The sequence below is a fragment of the Galleria mellonella genome, unplaced genomic scaffold (genome assembly GCF_026898425.1).
Source record: "Galleria mellonella isolate WM207_F2 unplaced genomic scaffold, CSIRO_AGI_GalMel_v1 utg28, whole genome shotgun sequence".
Taxonomy (NCBI): Eukaryota; Metazoa; Arthropoda; class Insecta; order Lepidoptera; family Pyralidae; genus Galleria; species Galleria mellonella.
This window is the reverse complement of record NW_026442064.1, coordinates 3,784,584-3,805,444: the sequence shown is the minus strand read 5'-3', so window position 1 is coordinate 3,805,444 and position 20,861 is coordinate 3,784,584. Positions and strand designations below refer to the sequence as shown.

Genomic DNA, 20,861 nt, shown 5'->3' with positions numbered 1-20,861 from the left:
TCTGCTCCTATTGATTGTAGCGTGATGAAAAGTATACTATAACCTGCCCAGGAGTATGAAGAATAATTGTACCAAGTTTCGTTAAAATCCGTCGAGTAGTTTTTGTTTCTATAACGAACATACAGACAGACAGACAAAAATTTTACTGATTGCATTTTTGACATCAGTATCAATCACTAATCACCTCCTGATACTTATTTTGGAAATATATTTCATGTACAGAATTAACCTCTCTACAGATGTATTATAAGTATAGATTACATACTATCAAGATTCCAGCCATTTGTCGTTCATTGCTGTATACGGATTTCTGATCTGAGTGTTCAGTACAAAAAATGTCTATTTCAATAGAGATAAATGAAAAAGTAACCGAAGTTAGGTTGAAATTATCACAATAAGACTCTAACGAAATTTAAAACAAATTGAAGAGTTAAATCAATTTTTATACTTGTTTTTTACTACTATTGAACTAGATTAGACTGTCTTATGGTTGGGCAAATTGAATAAATTGCTTACGTTTCCATTAAGTTCTATTGAAATAGATTATACTTACTGTTGTAAATAGCAAATTTCCAATCTACATTGTTCACCGGTCCTTTAAGTTTTCCAAAGGAGATCGGCGAATTACTCATGTTAGATATCATGAAAATTTTCTACTTACACAGCTGGGCCCATAACCTATTGTAAATAGCAGGATGCAGTAACAAAACATATATGTATTTGAGATAGAAAATAATAAGTTTAGTGAAAAAAAAAAAAATACGAGACATGTCTTATAAAAATCTGACATAGAACAAACTTAAAAATAAAACATTGTTCTAAAAACCTCAGTGTCAACAGCCAGTATTTAAACTCCAGCACATACTCCAAGCTCCTATGCGACAAAGAACAAGAAGAACCGTGAATATGAGGTGAAGTGTTCGAGCTCGCATATCCTATTTACCTTGTAAGTACTTTATTTAGTTTCAACATGTGCTGGAGATTGATTCCTTAATTATACTTACTACACTCACCAATGCATGGTTTTGTGAAATTCGCCAGGATTTATGCCAGGATCTTACCTGTCCCACCCAGTCAGGTTTCTTTCTTTCTCAATGTACACTTACTTTTTTTCAGTGTACACACTGTGTATTACCAGTATACTTTGGCGGTGCACCAGTGAGGGATGATAGGTGAGGATGAAAATAGGTCACTTTCCCCATCATAACTAATTCAATAACGTTTAACCATGGGGAGATCCAGGCGTAATCGCGTGCAGGTCGACGTGACAGGGTATATTTCTAGCAAAGGGGTTACTAACATTATCTCATACTAACAATATCTCTCCTCCAGGTGTTTTTATCCTTCGACAATTAAATTCCCTTAGTCGCCTCTCACAACGCCCAAGGAAAAGGAAGGAGTAGCCCATTCTATGCCGGCACAATACGACGAATAATACATCAATAATAATTATAATAATTTACAGTGAAAAGTACTATTAATCACTCATTTTCAGTTAAAACTACTTGTGACCAACCTGTTCAGCCTTTTTGATTGCATCATATATATATATATATATATATATATATATATATATATATATATATATACTTATACTCACTGATGAACATAAGCCAATAGGGAGGGAGGGGTATGCCAATAGTTGCTACGCTTAAAAATCGAATTGGCAACTACACTCAGGTCCCGGAAATGTTTTAAAAAGGACTCTTACAACACCCACGGGAAAGCAAAGTATGACCTATTCTATGCCAGGACTAAAATGTGACATCCGTAGATACTTATATGATACTTACAGATGGTGAACTATATAGATTCCATTTTAGTAGAAAGAACAATAGTTCAATTTCCAAAATTTGAAAATTACAATAACACTGTACGGAAACAAGCGACGAAAACATATATCTATGTATATATATTTGTTTCGATTTGCCGATTCTAAACTCGTTCCTTTGAAAGAGTTTTTCTTTTCATTTAAGAGTTTCCTCTTGTCGGTGCAACTAATTCATGCATCTTCCTTCAGCCAGCTCAATCCCAGGCCATATCCTTTATCTCCCTATACAACATGACGCCTAGTGTTTCCTTTATCTGTCCCATGGAGAGTTTATAATCGAATATATCGAATCTAGTAATATTATCGAAACGTCTTCATGATAATAATTTAATTTAATATATATATAATTGTTTGTTGAATTTGAAACGTCGTTCAATCGAATTTCTATACAAATACTGAGGTATCACTTGTCAGTTATTAAGTAAGTAATAACTGTAATGAGTCTCAACAAAATCTAATGATAATTAAAATGGTGTCCCACAAAAAACCGATTTCAGTTGTGACAAAAATAATTATTTTAATTCAAAAATAAAACTATTAAAACGATTTTGATGTAATGTTTATAGGATAAATCTGTAAGTATACCTTTTCAGATAAAAAAGAGTTTTTCAAATCGATTTACAACTGAAGTTATGAATTTCGAACCGAAATGAGAACTTTCCTTTTTTTAAAGTCAGTTACAAAGGTAAATAAACTAATAATTAAGCCTACGAAAAGACAATCTGTTAATGTACCTAATACAAATAAAAAGTCGGTTAATTTATTGCACATTTCGATTTGTTGCTAATTTCATAAAGTGTTTTTGCGATAATTTCAACTAAACTTTGTTACCTTTTAATTAAGTTGTATTGACACCGACTGTACAGAGTCAATTCGTAATCCAAACAAACAAAATTCCGCTAGACACAATAAATATTGACGCAGCATGTACCTAAAATAGCAGTAAACATTCGACGCCCTTCAAATAAAATGTTGTTTTCAGGGAAAATTCAATACGGTACTTACTACTATACGGTATTTTCCTTTTATTTTCAATAAAAAATGGCGGCCTTTTGCCGCCAGATACAGAGCCAGACGCGCGAATCTTCAGAAACTTTATAGAATCTTATGCCGTATTGATAAAGTTAAGAATTTTTCGAAAAAGGAATTCGAGGGGACCACCCAACGGCTCAGCTGCCGGTTTTCGACCTTATTTATTGTTTTAATTAAAACAACATAACTCAGGGCTCTCCGTTGAACGCGCCTATGTGACAGCTCGTAATTCTAAAGTTCAACTTCCGAACGCAATCCTTAAAACAAGCAATGTGTACGTGTGTGTGCGTAGGGGTCCTATTTCGTACTCGCGCTAGTTGGAAACGCACCCGCGACTCGGTAATTTGTTTTGTATTAGGCTTTGCATTTGTAATTTATGACACGCCTTAGATTCCTATCGCATGAAATATTTTGATATAAATGAGTTTTAATTAAAAATAAATTAAGCGCTGTGTGTTAGTTTAGTTTGGATTACGAACAGACACGATCAAGATCAATTTTATTAATGCGAAGTTTTTATAGCTACTTATCATTTCAATTACCTACATGCGGGACAACTTATAATTTAAGGGCTCCCAAGGATATTAAAGGAAAATAAAAGTAAATATTTATAAATTGGAATATTTTTATTAACAGGTCTTTATAATTTTTAGTCACATGAATAAATTATCCAGGTGTAATAGGTAATGCAGATTTAATTCAAATCAAATAATAGCATTTGACGCAAGCTATCATTGTTTTGGATAGTGTTTTATTCATTACTTTAAATTACAAATGAATATGTTACAATGTTTTCTACAATTATGATTTATTGTTGATTATTATTATGTAATAAATGTATATTAATTCTATACAAAAAAGGAACTAACAGTGCGTGTACTTAGCCAGAGTAATTATACTTAGGCAAGGCTTACTACTAATTAATAGATAATAAATGTAAAATACAAAACAAATTAGGTATTTCCGCAACGTAAAATTTTTAATTCAAACGTCTTCCCGTTGTCATATTCGGGTCAATCTCTTACACTTTTACATTATAGCACTAAAATAAACCTAATCATTATTCTATGGAAATTTTCACATATTTACCTATGTTCTCTTAAGCTACGCTTAGTCTACATTAAATATCAATGTTCAATAAATAAATAGTATATATTAATAAAAAAAAAAACTCTCCATACTTTTAGTTCGTGGAACCGAAAAAAGTAACTCGGGTATGTTTCGTTCAAATAAATCCGATAAACATTTTAATTTTCACAATAATGGAACAATATCCTTCTAAAGCACAACCATGCATGATCATAAATGATCAAGCAATTAGTACATTTATATTAAACATGATCACAATATGTAACATTGTGAGATGGACGAATATTCACAATGTTCTAATTCGTTACTTAAACATTAACCATAATATTACTATCGTATAGGAAATTTTGAATTTAGTATCGTGTTATTGCAAAAATTCGTAAATTATGTTTATAATATCACGATGTTTCATTGTAGTGATAGTGAGTGGCTTCGATACAATGTAAGTAATTAAGTACCTACTTTACATTCACACTCTAATTTATGGATCTTTTAAATCACTGCAAGTCTTTTTTAATAATGTTTTGCTGACATTTAGTTTAGTTGAAACGATAAATACGTTTAACAGACGGCCACTATTATTTGTATATCATATTCTATCGGGATACCATTCACTAACAGTATAAGACTTCCACTAGTTTTCTACACCATAACATTAGATAGTATATCCTCGACGCACTCTCGGTCACAATGTTCAATTCTAAAGCGCTCATAAAGCGCAAAACTGAGGCTATGGACAATCCATGGAGTTTGGACTCGGTGGACCTCCCATCACACTGTACGGAGGACTGTGCGGGGGCAGAGACTGTATGGACCCCATGGGTCCGTGATACATGTCCATCTCTAGAGAACCGTCCGGCGAGCATTTGTCCGCCATTTTGTTCTCTTGCTTGGTCACCATTCGCCGCCATTTCGCCCGCGCGTTCTGAAACCACACCTGTGAACAAAAAACACAACGTTGATGCCGGCAAAGAAAATAATATGAAGGCATTGAAATGTCGCCATCGCCAGCAAAAAAAAAAGCAAACATATCGTCAAAGTGAGGTTCGCGGAGCATAACAAAATTCTCCAAAAAAGTATAGGACCGGCGCTGTACTCGTATGCGCAAGTTGCCGAATCGTCTTCAGTAATAAGCAGCATAATTCAAAGTAATTAGCTTCCGTCCGACCTGTATGCGGAAGCTCGTTTCTTTTCTTTTGTACATTTCTGCATGGCTCCATTTTTGTGGGGCACGTGAGAGCGTTCCGCGGATTTGCCGTTGTAGGTTGCGTTCCGAAGTGCAGATTTTATCTGTAATTAGCGAGATTACCCCGCCGGGCGCCGCGCCGGCCGGAGCGTGACGCGCGCTGTCGCCGAGCACCGCGCGTCCGCCAACTCACATGCGCAACATTCCATTGCGTTGTTCTCCCTGTCCCAATTACAAGCACGTGCTAAAATTTTGTAAATTCTGTGGAATCATAATAATTAGGTGAGCACACACATGTTTACAATGACTACTGATTACATTAAAATTCCTTTTCCTTTATTCAAATTGGTTCGTTCCGTTCAAACGATTGAGATCTATGCGGATAGCCAAGAAATTTATATACCATTCATCTGTCTATAGAAATTCAATAATAAGGCCCCTGAGCGCGCAATATTCAAAGATTCAAACGTGGAACGTTCCCACGGCGCGCGAATCTCGGGGCCAATCGCGCGCAGCCGCGGTCCTAGCCCCGCCCCCGCGTCATGGCCGCTACGGATGTTGCCTAATGCCAAATTTAGATGAACGTTTCTTAGATGCCAACATCTCGTAGTTCGATGAAATGAGAGCACACAATTAGTGTTAGTTTTTAATTTCCCAACAGCACTAAATTCACACACATTTAATTTTAACTCGATATATAGTGTAGGGTACATATAGCTGTCTATAGCAAGAGGTGAGTTGATACTGTCAGTCAAGGATCGGATGAGAAATGGGTGAAAAGCGCGGGAGATGACATGTGCGTGAGCACGATTGATGATGCTCCGTCCGCACATGCCACTGCTGTCAGGGGCTCGGAGATAACACGCTGAGCGGCGACACGGTGGTCTTTATCACAATATTTCTAGTCGTGAATGACATTATTCTATTTTAAAGTCCATTCAACCACCTAGCTATAGGTATGGTCATATCTCGTAGAGTGCAATGCACTTAAGTATTAAAAAGTAACGAACTAACCTGAAGTAGCGTTGACGGTTTAAGAATCAAATCCTAACCCGATTATAAAATCATTCAAATATCATTGAAGTTGAATCGTTCGATCGAAGACCTATAACTAAAGTTGCATTTTGCTTCATGAATATATTTTTAGAATATCATTAAATTAATTAAATGAAACAAATGAAAATATATTAAAATTTATGTGTTGTACGGTTCGAATTTGAAATTTAAAATTAAAAAGATGCGTATTTGATTTTATAGCAACTTTGAGAACATTTTGATTGAATTGTGAAGCAGAGTTCAAGGTAATTACGAAATTTTGCATATAGTAAACGGTGATATTACAACAATAAAAACTACGAGTACGTAGTTCTGCGCCTTTTTTATTCCAGTTTCTCTAAAGTATAAGATAATCTCAATCCTATTGACTTATCATCTTCAGGACATCATCCTGGTAAAATAGATTACCGAAATCGATGAAATGCTTTGAGCAGAAGTTCTTAAAGTCTTAACTTCTTTGTTGCATACATCAATATCTAGATACTGAAGAAGATATTAGAGATAAATTAGAAGAAATAAAATAAAAACTATAATTCATTGAACATGAAATTATAACAGAAATGGCTGTCTGTCTTTTTGCCTTTGACTTTATAAAAGTTAACAATCCAAGGCTGCCAACCTGCAATCCATATTAATTAACTCTCAACTAAAAGTCGACGTGATTCTTTTTTTAAGTCATCCATCGCTATACTTTCTTGAACCTCGACCACGCTATTCTCGCAACAGACTCAAATAAGTTTGCAGAGGCATGCCATCGGTCGAGCAATTTGTTACGCAGACACGTTCACATGGGGACTTTCGAAATTGTATTTTCATATAATATATTAAGACTCAATTTGCTTTGAAATAAGTATGAAATATAAATAACAATAAACATAACATGTAGAAGTGTAATTTTTCAGTGGAAACGTTCGGGCTTCGTTATTAATATATTATTACGTTTTGTTTAGTCGTAAATTTATTAATTGGCTACTTTTGTTTTATTTTTTTAATCCAATCTGCTATAGTTAATGTCTATAATAAATGATGTTTGTTACAAATTTGTATGATGACACTACACGACGTACAATATGATTATTTATATGTCTATTCCTATATTCTATTCACCATTTTTGAAATAGTCAGATACTGTATATATCTTACATTTTACACCTGATTTGTGTTACTGTACTACTATGCATCTCTTAAAATTAACTTTTTTCTTTTTACTAATTATGACCCCAGATGCTTAATGTAAATGCCCAAATTGAGACATCTCTTCATGGAACCGCCACCATATTAGATCTTCAATGAGAATATGTTCCTTTCTTATTAGAGTAATACGTCTAATCCATTAATATGCAATTATTATTATTCCTGTAGGTATTGCAGGCTTTCATAGGCTACTGTAACTGCGTGCCTTCAGGTGAGTCATGTGCTTGTTTGCCTCAGTTGTATACAAAAAAAAACTACGATATTGGCAGCAAATTACAGTGTAGTGTTACTATAATAACCGTTGGGTATCTAATCGATCCCAATCGAATTACCGATTAATAATCGTGCTAATCGTTAATTCGTTTAAGGTCACAAACAATCTAAATATATTATTTAGACAAAAAATATTTTCATTTATTACAGTCCATATATATTGTCAATACATGCTATAAAAAGCGTGTGATATTTGAAAATTACCACTACAAAAATATTTTCCGAAATAAGCACAAATTATAAACGTAAAATATTTAAAAGAAAATACGAGTGGAACTATTAGAGTAGATATAGTAACGTCTCGTATAAAGCAAGGCTTTCGTGGAAATGTGCCAGTTATTAATAAGTGAAAACATTACAAATGATACTGAAATATATTTGTATATTTAATTATTAAGTAGATATTATTACTGTACGTACAGAATGATGTCGAAGTCGCTAGATATGTGGGGAATCTAGAACATACCCATGCAATAGAATTTCCTGATTCAATAATTCATAAAGGATAAAATAAATTTGAGCCTCTTAATACTCTATAACTGTTTTTTGACCCACGCTCTTTTGATAATAGAGAGTATCAACTGTCCAATGTAGTTCTCACTCACATCTATGACTAGGTAATAAATGTATGTAAAGACTGTATTTTAGTTCATTCTAGTTCTAGAAATGAAGATGTTCCTTTAATGATTCTATCATTCGCAACAATTGTGATGGTAATATTATGAAATAAAAATTCATTCACTAAAGAAATGCACGTGTACGGCCTTCGTATTACAACAATCGAGGAAGACGTATATAACACTAGTGCTGCGCCACTATACGTCAAACCGATATAAATCTGTTAAATGTTATCTGGACAGTGACTGATACTTGTGGCTTCTTATTAATGTCACGGATGTTACTAAACGGTAGAGTCTGTATTACGCAAACAAAATGATCTAACGAGAAAATGAAAAACTCACAGTTACATACATACAGTAAAAATAATTCTAAGTTACATAAAAAGAATAATATTGGTATCTGGAATGACGCTAGTGAACGACCAGTACCAGATAATAAAATATCTAGTTTAGTATAAAACAATTGTGATAAATGACAAATTACACTGTCGTGAATAAAAAAGTACTAAATAAAAACCCAAAATAAAACAGACTTGACCCAATTCAGAAAACCACAAACAGTTTTGATAGCTACTTGGCATATTTAGTAAACAATCTTGGCAAGTCTTTTTATCGAATCAACAATACATAAAATGGATAAATTAATAGCCACAATAAAAAAGATTTTATGTTATTCGATCTCTAATTTCGATAAAGAGACAAGATCATTAGCATAATATATGAAATAGAAGAAATAGATTCAGATATATGTACAATTATTTTGTATATATATCAAGAGCAAGAATCGATAGCACGAATTTTTTATGAAAAGTAAACAACAAGCGACTCAATAATAAAAGTGAAGTCGAAAAATTGACCAATAATTGTTCCTATTTAATATTAAATTTAAGCTTTACGATCATGAAACGATCTTTATTTAAAAAAAATACACATGCAAATAGTATAGGTATTCATTAATAAAGAGAATAACAATTTATTAATAGTAGCAACTATTCATTAATAAATGATGTTTATATTCCTATAGGATAATTAAGTCTTAACTGCTTTTGATCGCTATCAATTTTCAATGCAACACAACAAACATTTAAAGAGTTGCAATGCTCGAGAAATCCTGTCCCGTGTCCGCTAATTCGCTCTAATGACTTTCACACTATACTCGTACCAATGGACAAATGCACATGTGCGGCGAACTAGAACAAACGAGGTGGAATCATTCATAACCGGCAAATGATTAACAACACTAGTCACAGGTAATTGAGTGCCGGTCACCAATTACCGGTATTACACTAGGTAAGTGACTTATAATGGACATACGTCCCATCACTGCGTTAAATTGAGACATCAGAGGGGTATGCGCAATTCTAAAATTAAATTAGTGCTTTTGATTGAGTAATTTTGTGTTACTGAATAGTTTGAAATTCATCATCAATTTATCAGTGAAGGTCCATTTATAGAAGTTTATGATGTAATTTAGCATTTTTATTCAACTCCTTATTTTGGAACGTTATTTTAACCGAAAATAAATTACTCTTTTCAAACTAAAAATAGTGTAAATAAGATACTTATAATAAAAAGTTGGAAAAATTTACTGCAACTCTTACTGATAGGTATACCGACTTAATATTACCTCTCTAATCGATACCCAAATGAACTCAATGATACCGACAATGAAAATGTAGGCAAATATTCGTTCAAAGTACTCAAAAAAAAAAGCACGTTAACTAAGCATAAACGAGCCGCGTAAGGAGCCTAATAAATGTACAAACAAATACCATCAAAGGCGCTCTCAAACATTCCACGCATGTGTAAATAAAAACTGTAGAGATGTGATTAATAGTCCCGTTTTCCTTAAATAAATAATATTTGAATAAATTAGGAGGGAGAGGCGACGCGTCCGCCGGGCGCGAGTTCGCGCCACCGAATGACAAATTGACTCCTTTTGAACATACAGCGGAAATTATCTGGCCAACCAACCGTCTCGGGAACTCGGGACGATGCTTTCGTACTAATTACTAGAGCATTTGATTGCGATCTGCTGTTTGAATACACGATTGTGAATCTTCATGCTCTGATTTAAGGACCATAATTAAAGGGTACGTCAAGCTTATTATTGTCACAAAACGTGCTTACAAAGGAAAATTATGTCTGAACGAATGTCGACGTGTGACCATCCGGTACTAATTGCGGAGATCGTACGTTATCAAGGTATACCTAGATATACTTAGATTTATTGCAATAAGATAATTGATAAGAAATAAATTAATATTAATTATTGCAACACCGACCGTTGGCAGTGTGGAGACGCGCCACTTGGTAATTAAAAGTGCGTTCGACTAAAATATCGGCTTAATTGAGATCGATTCAATCATTTATCTGTGAAGTGTAGATATTTCAGAGGTAATTGACTTGTGCTAGTGTGAACAAAAAAATCGTAAAAAGTATTTTTGTGATATACATTATTTTTGGTCATTAATATCTGTTCATATTCTCCTTCACCCTTTCGTATGAAGCGACCGGACGGAGAGAGAGCCTCCATCCTTTTTTTTACAATTTATACGCACGACGCTTTGCGTCTTCTTTCATCATGCATATCGCCAAGGAGTGGAACTCTCTCCTTGTTTACGTTTTTCCATCCAAACATTATCTGCACTAATCTAAATCAAATGTGAATAAGCTGTTCGTGGGCCCACAAGCCCCATTTTAAACCACATTATCGCTTTCCATCAAATGCGTAAAATAAATAATAAAATTATAATATACGTTCATATCGAGCATACATAACGACAGTCGGCAACAAAGTGCTCCCATCCGTGATTGCAGTCGTGAATATATTTATTCGTTTTTTTTTTCTGACTGCGTCTGTATTCTTATAAAATATGAGATATGCCCAAAACAAACGCCGGAACAGGTGGTCTTGCGCGTCTCTAATTGCCCCGGGCGCCTTCAGTAATATATAGTTCCACTGTCACACCAATATAGGGTTGCTACTAATATTTATTTCATATTATTTAAATTAATAAAGAATTAACAGAGTATCAAAGTATAGGTTTTTACCGATTCCAAATTACTGTATCTATTTATTTATATACTATTAAGAAATTAGCGGACTAATTTACGCACACCCAAAATCGGTAAGTTCAAAATGGTGAAAATTTCCACAATTTGGTTTTTTATAAAACGGAAACGACTACTAAGTAGGATTTTTATGAAAATTGGAAATACTATAGGACCGACGAAACCGCGAGTGAAACATATGTCGTAATCGATCCATTGTTTCAAACATAGGTAATTCTTAGGCCTGACATGAAGCCTTACATATTCATCAAAATAATTATTACTTTGTAACTAAGCGTTATATACCATAATATTCATATTATTAATTATTAATAAAATTTAATATATGTAAATGCTAAAAGCATTGATAAATTAAACAACATTCAATTTAACGGTAACGTTATATGTACACATATCTATATTTTTTTCTTTTTGTCGACATCCCTGCCTGAAACGTTGCGCGGGCGCATTTAGAACAAACCGCGCCATATTTCTCTCGGTGCGTCCGCAATTACGTGATTTGTCACTCCCTCGGTTTATTTTTTTTTTTTTTTTATATCTACCCACTGAAAAATGGCTCGGGTTCACTTCGGAGCATAATTAGTCGATTGAAAAAGTGCGTTCCCCTGTTCCCGTTTAATGTGTGATCATTCACATTGTATTAGTAACTGACTAACCACTATTGGCGCCTTTAATCACCACATCGAGTTTAATCGACGCTGGATAAATTAGTCAATTACCTCTGAAATATCTACACATCACAGATAAATGATTGAATCGATCTCAATTAAGCCGATATTTTAGTCGAACGCACTTTTAATTACCAAGTAGCGCGTCTCCACTCTACTAGGCGATTTTTTTTTTATGACCGTAAATGGTATGGTAGCCCCGCCTGCGCTAACGGGATACGCTGGCGGAGCACCAGTGAAGGGTGATAGATGAGAATGAAAACAGGCCAGTTAGCACATCATGATGAATTCGTCAGGAATTAACCATGAGAGTTTCCAGGGGGAACCGCGAGGAGGTCGACCTGGTTGGGTATATTGCTAGCAATGGGATTTTCAGTCTCCATTACTAACAATCCCTTTCCCCCCTTTACCAGGCGATTAGTATGATTGTATGGCAATTATTATTATTAATTAAAAAAAAAGACACAAAGATATACTTAAATACATATCATTTCAGCCGTTAACAGTCCCCTGCTGAATATAAGCCTTCCCCATAAGGGGAGTTTTGCCAGTAGTTACCATGCTTGAGAGGCGAATTGGTAACCGCAGTTAGGCTTTTAGAGATATTTTAAGAGGGACGCTGGTGCCCATCCCTCTACCATAAAGTTCCTTTAGTCGGCTCTTACGAGACCTACAGGAAAGGAAGGGGAGGCCTATTCTACGCCGGGACTACACGGACATATACATAGACTTATTCTAACTATATATATATATATATATATATATATATATATATATATATATATATATATATAAGTCTACCGTAATATTTTTTAAAGGACTATGTAAAGCAATGAAACAGCCCTGACCTTTTAAAAATTTAAGCTGTTAAGTTAGTAGGTAAACTTAACTGCTGAATACTTCGTATGTAAGGAGAAATCAAATAAATTATGTCTGCCCTACAATTGTCTAGTGATCATCCCGGAATGCGAATGGAACTTACGAACTATGTGCAGACATAAATGTGAATACATATACAACTTTTAAAGATTTAAAAATACTTGAACCGTTCAAGTACATTGTAGATAGTGACGTAACATTAGGGTGGCAGAGCGTGCAAAATTCCACGGGCCTCTGGCCTGAGAGGGCCCTTGTTCCGAGAGGTCGTGAGAACCGGAAGAATATAAAATTTATATATTTTATAAATTAGTAAAAAAATATTTAATTACTTTAAAAATTGGAGTATTAACTCAAGGGCATGCACGAATTATACAAGTAGACTATCGAGACAAAGAAAAGCTACCCAACTTTAGCTATTCTATCCATCAACAATTCCTACTATATTTTTTATTGATGTATTATCATCAATCAATGATTTTGCCACGGACCCCAGATGATATAGTTACGTCACTGACTGTAAAATAATCTTAAATACTCGTAGGCAAACAGATAGAACACTCCTTAAAAAAAAACTAATGTTTTAGATTTCTCCTTATACATTGAAGATATATTTTTTTAAATAGAACAAAATTAAATGATAACCCCGCCTGCACTATCAGTATAGGCTAGCGGGGCAACAGTGACGATAGGTGAGAATGAAAGCAAGTCAATTAACTCTTCGTAACGAATTCGAGAAAAATTAAACGCGTTGATTTTCAAAAGGCACCGCGTGGAGGTTGATCTGTAAGAGTATATTGCTAGCAACATTAAAAAACATTGTAATCAGAGTAAAATGACTCAAAAGCCTACATATACGAAGCAAATAATAAAAGGAATGTTTATTCGCAATCATAATATCACTCATCTGGATGGAAAGCATCTAATATTTTTGCCTTCATTCCTGTTTATCGCCTAAGACTTTTTGAAATACCTATCGCGGCACTCAAAGTCGGTCTCTTCAGAGCCATAAAACTGGAAATCAGTCTCAAACGCAATCCTACCCTATTTCTTGCTCCTAATTACAACACCGCCCTTATTCCTACTGTGTTACAGCTCAATTTTGCGTCAACTAGCAATTAGTGTAAACATAAATAGCCGTAAAGGTGAGGCACATAAATCTGCTTTCAGGCACTTTGACTATTATTTGTGACTGAAAACCCTTCTGATTTAAGGCACTATTTACTGTTTCGCATTGTTTCACTTTAGAAATTGTGAAGACGCGTTATTATTTTAATATTTTACTGATATAAGAAAATTTTAACTACCTGATGTATGTACATGGTAGATATTTAAAAAAAAAAAGCAAAAATTTTCAGAAATTTTGTCTGTCTTTCTCTCTGTATGTTTCTTCATCACATGTTTTATAAGTATCATAGGTATCACGCAAAAGCCAAATAAGATGCATTTTTTACGTTGAATTACTGAAAGGATAATTTTAAAAATGGTATATGTTTTATCTTAATACGCCATCTATTGAGAAGAGATTAGAAAGTCGATTGTCCAATGAAAAGAGCCCACAAGAAACTCAATAGTTACTTTTTTCCATTCGTTTATGTACAAAATAATTTATATGAATACTGTGCATATAATTAATATATATCGTCAAATCAAATCTGTTTTTATTGGAATAATGAAACATTTTCAGCGACCTAGACACATATCTTGCTTTATTCCATACCTCATACAATATAATACACGCTACTTCGTCTGCGTAATCAGAATGTGTTCATTAATTGGGGTAAAAAGTATCCTATGTCCTTCTGCATCCCCTATAGTACGTGTATACAAAATTTCATAACGATTGGTTAAACCATTAAAACGCCAAAAGATAACAAACAAACAAAACCACTTTCAAATTCACATATAATAACAGTAAGGATTAATCTCGATAGTTCAACTACACCGATCCCAAACTGTGAAAAATAAACTAAAAAACTCCCAACCATAGAGAGAAAAAGCGTCGAGCAAACAATAAACAAAGCGAATATAAAATAAAAACTGCAAACCCACCATTTCACCGCGTAAAGTTATCCAAGTCGCGTTACGCTCACGTGCAAAATGAAAAAGTGTTTATCGAAGCAAAATGGCGACGAGAAACCTGGGCTTTTTGCCGAAAAAAAATCCTGATCAATATTCGGCGGCGTGAGGGAGGGGGTCCTCTCGGCTTCTCTCGTAATTGGTAGGGGGGAATTTATACGGCGCGCTATCTGCCAAGTCGTATCTACATCGGCATCCAGGCCACAGTTCATTGTATACAGTGCTTCAATTTAATACAATCCTTATATTGAATAACCACTCGGCTGAATTAGGTAAAACCTATATTGTAAAATTTTACAGTAAATTTAAAATCATAATTGGTTAGTAACTCGTTTTCTATAAGACTTTCCAGTTTGCCTGTGACGTCGTAAAGACGTCCTTTTTCAGTCATTTAGCAATCACAACCTAAAATCAAAGTACGGCGTTTTTTAGGCGTCACCGTGTAATTTGAATTTGAAGGCCTTCTTGAGATCGTAAATGAGCATGAAGGAAGAGATTGCAAGAAAATATGATGAACCTTGGAAGGGGCACAATTTTGAACTTCGTACACTCGTATCCCATATGTTTATTGTATGTTGTATCAGCTGTTATTTATCCACTGCTGAACATAGCTGCCCTATCAAAGGGGGGGGGGGGGGGTTGCCAGTTGTTGCCACGCTTGGCAGTCAAGCATGTCTTGGCAGACAAGTTTATTGTAAATACAAGGTGTTCCAATTGGAGTACTAGAGAAATTTGTTGTCGTGCTGTGAAACCTTTTTTATTTACTAAGTACATATAGTATATTAAGAGTAAAATACTTCGTGTGAGAATTTCTAGAAATTATACTACTAAACAATAAAAAAGACAATATTGAGTCAACCTTTGGGTTTACTATAATATACTGTGACTTCGTTATATAAAATTTCCTGTGCATGGGTAGCCTCAACTATATATATTATTATAGATACATACCTAGAGGGCATTTGTAGCTATATATTGCCAAAAGGAAAATAATTAGGGTTTATTGTACAGATAACTAATAATTACTTTTTTTTACGAGCAATATTCAATCTTCTGAAGCGAAATATATACATAATATAACAATAATTACCAAATACATCACTGACAATGATTTAATGAACATAATTAAGCATTGCCGTGTGGTTTCAGCATAGAATAAGCCACCCCGTCCTTTCCCATGGGTGTCGTAAGAGGCGACTAAGGGAACTTAATGGTCGAGCAGCAGCATTAGCAGCAGCGTCCCTCTTAGAACATCACCAAAACCTAACTGCGGTTGCCAATCCACCTTCCAAACGTTGTAACTACTGACAAAACCTCCCTTGGGAGAGTCAGCAGTGCAGTTCAGCAGTTCAGCAAAGGACAGTTAACGGCTGAATTGATGGGGATGATTATGCATAGCATAAATCTTAAGTAATATTTCTGAATAACTCAAACAACAATTTACAAAAAGAAAACTTTAACGCTATGACAAATTTGAATAAAAACTAAATATTATCAAAATACTTAACAGAAACATTGGGAAGGAGAGGAATTGTTGAGAATATGGACTGTTCCCACTATCAGGTTAATCTCCACGCAATACCCACTGGAAACCATCGTGGTTGGATCTAGGTGAGTTCATCATCCAACTGGTCTGATTTTATCACCCACTGGTATTTCGCACGCGGATAACTATAATGCTGACAGAGCAATCATTCCACTTGGGGGAAAGGGATTGTTAGTAATGTGAACTACCAGTTCCATGACTCACAATTTACACGTGGAAATCACTATGCTGAATTCCAGGTGTATACATCACGATGGGCTAACTGACCTGCCCTTTCTTTCTTACTCATCATCCCTCACTGGTGCCCTGCCAGCGTATACTGTTAGCAAAGGCGGGATTATCATTCTTTTATTATCCATTAAAAAAAAACATTCCACCTTCATTACTTAAAAAAGTCAAAGACATTAAGAGCACGCGCGCATTAAAGTCTATTTCTTTTAAACTTAATCAAAACGTAACTAACACTCTGATTTTAATAATAAATTAATCTAAATCTTTCTGTTGTCTGTCTTTTGATTGTTGGATCAATTATTCGATTGTTTACATTTTCATTAAGTTCAACTGAAACGGACTATACCTAATCCCGCGTTCGAACTCCTAAAACAAACTCGAGGCGGCGCGCGCGCATATGCCCACCATTACTGGCCTTCACTAATAGATTGGACACACTTCGGCGCACCTCTGTACAGTTTAGAGCTTTATATTGCATTTAATTTGTTTAGTGAGCGGCTCCTTAATATCGGACCACGGCCTCTTCAAAGAAATCTCCTTTGTTCCCGTAATTACGGCATTTTTCTTTATGAAACACGTGTGGTGGTGGCCTCATTGTTTTGTGTGATCAACGTATTACTCAAGGTCTAGTTCGGACCGTTCTAGCGGTTTAGTCGAGTGACCAGTGATTTAGTGGAAAATAAGCTGCTCGACCGTCCTTTGTGACACGATACGGTCGCCCTCGTATGTTCAACAGAGGATAATGAAAGGTTAAATTATAATTAATCATCTCTACTAGAATAAAACAAGATATTGTTGTCCGATCATAATTAATGACTAAATAACTCTACAAGAAACCATATTACTAAAATAGTTCGCCCTAACTTTTCTACTGAATACGCAAAAACTACACCAAATTGAATGCGGTTTTCAAAGTTATGCTCTTGAAGGTCTAACTTAATATCTTTTAAATGTTTATTTGGAAGTGATCTATTTATTTTCCTACTCCTGAAATCCACGCATACGAAGCAACGAGCGAAAAGCTAATTCGATATAGTCCTATATCTTTATTAAACGTTGTATACACTCTAACCTAAGGAAAATTTTAAAGAGAATGAAATATATTTAAAATATAGATTTTATACCTATGCCTCTAAGGTCTCGATTGGTATACCATAAGATTTAGGCAGGATCAGGGGTGAGGCGGTGACAGTGGGTTGACAGCACCTCCTTCCTTCGATCTTTCAGTCTACTTCAGATTGCGTCTGGGGACTTTGAGCTTTATTTCCAATCAGAAGAGATTAATTCTGAGGCTTCCTTTCTTAGAGCCCCCGATCGCTATAATTTTATAGCGAGAGAAATATTGAATATGAAACAATATATTATTTTAAGTCTGTCTGGAGCATTGTAATGTTTACGTTAAAAATGTTGTTACAATTGTCATTTTTTTATAACAAATCACCTGTATAAACTTGTCCAAATTATAACCATAGTTCTATCAAACATTTTCGTGGTGATAGAGTGATAGATTCTATAATTTGTAGTCATGTGTAAACATGTGTCACTACTCACCAAAAACTTACCTATTTCAATTATATTTTTCGTCGATAATTATTCACGTGTCTATATAAGTATACCTATATAAAAAAAAACTAAAAGATCACGCCGTTTCACCGTCGCAGTACAATGTTGCCAATATCTGTAAAGATTCTCAATAAAACACCCAAAGACAAGTTCGCGGAGCAAAGAGCGATATCAAATGAGGCGATATCAGGTATACATTAAATTCGCATTAGCTTCCAACTACCAGTTTAAAAGCTACATCACACATTTACGCGACGAATCGGTTGCAGTTAATCGACTCCGGTGGACTTTGCAACGTTTATTTTTACGCTGTCAAATACTTTAACATTGTGTATGCGTATTTTAATTGTAGTTAGCGGTACCATAATACCTGTTAGAACGTCACATTAAGTTAATAATTCTTTATATATTATGCATTATACTATATCGATTCGTTTCGTATAATGTGTGATGATGTTTAAGTAACCAACACGGTGGCACATTATTACCAGTTCCAATTTCAAATTACACAGATCACCAAATTCATGTAAAAAAGTAGTACATACTCGTATCATGTAAACATAATTTTTGTTACAATGTTCTACTTGAGTTGACGTTCGTTTCTATGAATAATTTACTTGCTATTCCTACGTATTTACCGTTTTACAATAATTGCGCCCGCCGATAAATGAGATACGTTATTTGTTGTCAAGCAATCATAAATTATGGCAAGTTCATTAATAATGGAATTATTAACTTTAAATTTTTTATACCAAACGGCCGCGTCAGCTCCAGTCATCAATTTTAAATATTTTATTGAAGGTAAAGTGGTAAACCGAATTCATTTTGTTACTTAAAATGCCACAGTGTAGTTAGTAACGTTTAACTCTTTCCAGACAGTCCGAGCAGGATCTTTTAATTGTATAAATTATATATTTCAATTAGTGACTTTTATATATATTTATTTCTAAAGCCTAAATTCAGTTTAGTAATTTAGTCAAGTGACGAGTAGTTTTGTAACAAATAGTAAAAAAACTGTACTGTTCATAGTACTAATACAGTGGTTGTAATAGTAATAACGTAGTTATGTTTAACTGTTAAATTACTCCACACTCGAATGAATTACTAAGTTAGTTCAAACTAGAGATAATATATTACTCTTATTGTTGTCGATACGGCTCGGATATGTCTGATAGAGCCTTAAATAAGGATGTAGATATAGCATTACCTGTAACACGCGTTTTGGTAGACCCGTCTTCTGGCTGAGTTGTTTCAGGTCCTTCGCGTCGGGGTTGTGGTTGATGGTGAAGTAGGACTTCATGGTGCGCAGCTGATGGTGTTTGAAGCTGGTGCGCATGCGCTTCGTCCGCGACGTCGTCCCCAGCGCACCACCACCCCGGTAGCCCATCTCGAGATATTCCGAGTTCAAATCTGGGTACGAGAGAATAATAGTCACGCTGCTAAATACTAAAAACATTGTTAGGTTAATCTTTAAATTATAGTTAAAAATCAATTTAAATGTTAATAATATCAACTCACATAACATCAAATTAGTCACAAATAACACAATTAAATCTAATAAAAAGTATATATATAAAAACGCAGCAGCGCAAAAGAATACCGTGAAATGACACAAAATTAATACCAATTACAAAGTAATGACAAAATTTTGTCACAACAAAACACGAAGTTATAAAAATTCGCGTTGCGAACACACAGATACTGGATCTAAAAATACTTTATTATTGCACCGTGGCTGCATACGACGACGCCGCGCCGTTGACAATTCACATTGAATTGTAATTATTTCTTGTTTTATCTGTGCACAGTATGATAATGTGAACATTTACATATATCACAATTGTAATTGCAATAATTGTTATTATCATTTACGGCCATTTGCACGCGCCGGAAATATTTGTTCTCTTAATATTAATTATGGATATACCTATTATTAATTATTATTAATCAGCGGTGATACTGTCACAAGACATTATGTGTTTTCGATATTAGTACTCGTAACACTTGTACTCTTTCACATTTGAATGACAATCGTACTTCGTATTAGTCAATCATGTACGAACTTTTTAATATACATGTAATGTTAAACATCGTACATTTAAATTAATACACGTGATATTAACGGAGATTTAAAAAAGTAACTGTTGAATTTCTTGCAGGTTCTTCACAGCAAATCTAACATTCTGAACCCTACGATAGAATCATAAAAGTGCTTAGTAAACAAGTCTATTTAAATAAAGATGAATTTGACATTTATGTGTAATAAGTACCAGCCCTATTGACAAACGAATCTATGGATAGAATCGTTTCGCCTAGCGCTCACATGAGGAGGACCGAAATAGCGTGAGTTGCCATCTCGTTCTCTCTCATGGACTCGCCAGCAATAACGTAATCAATAGATTCGTTTGTACTTTGTCTAGGAAAGTTGACCGATTTCCATTATTTGTTATAAACATTTATATAAGAGTACAAGTGTATTTCTAATAATATCAATATGTATACAAAGTTCCACCAAGTGCCAATAATCACAATTGTTAATATA

The 20,861-nt window shown here is 34.5% G+C and overlaps 1 protein-coding gene across 2 annotated transcripts in view; it reads right to left on the bottom strand.

Moving 5' to 3' along the window:
• Nucleotides 1-3,479: 3,479 nt before the first annotated feature.
• The window catches only part of LOC113516752 (protein apterous-like), a 118,053-nt gene continuing 100,671 nt past the window's right edge, over nt 3,480-20,861 (bottom strand). Inside the window, exons 5-6 of one of the 2 annotated variants that reach the window (XM_026901223.3) lie at nt 19,527-19,729; nt 3,480-4,889 (exon numbers count right to left, since the gene is read on the bottom strand). In XM_026901223.3, the coding sequence (XP_026757024.1) occupies nt 4,683-4,889; nt 19,527-19,729 (410 nt within the window). In that variant the 3' untranslated portion in view covers nt 3,480-4,682. The remainder of the gene's footprint in view (nt 4,890-19,526; nt 19,730-20,861) is intronic. The other variant, XM_026901230.3, reaches the window with a different exon arrangement.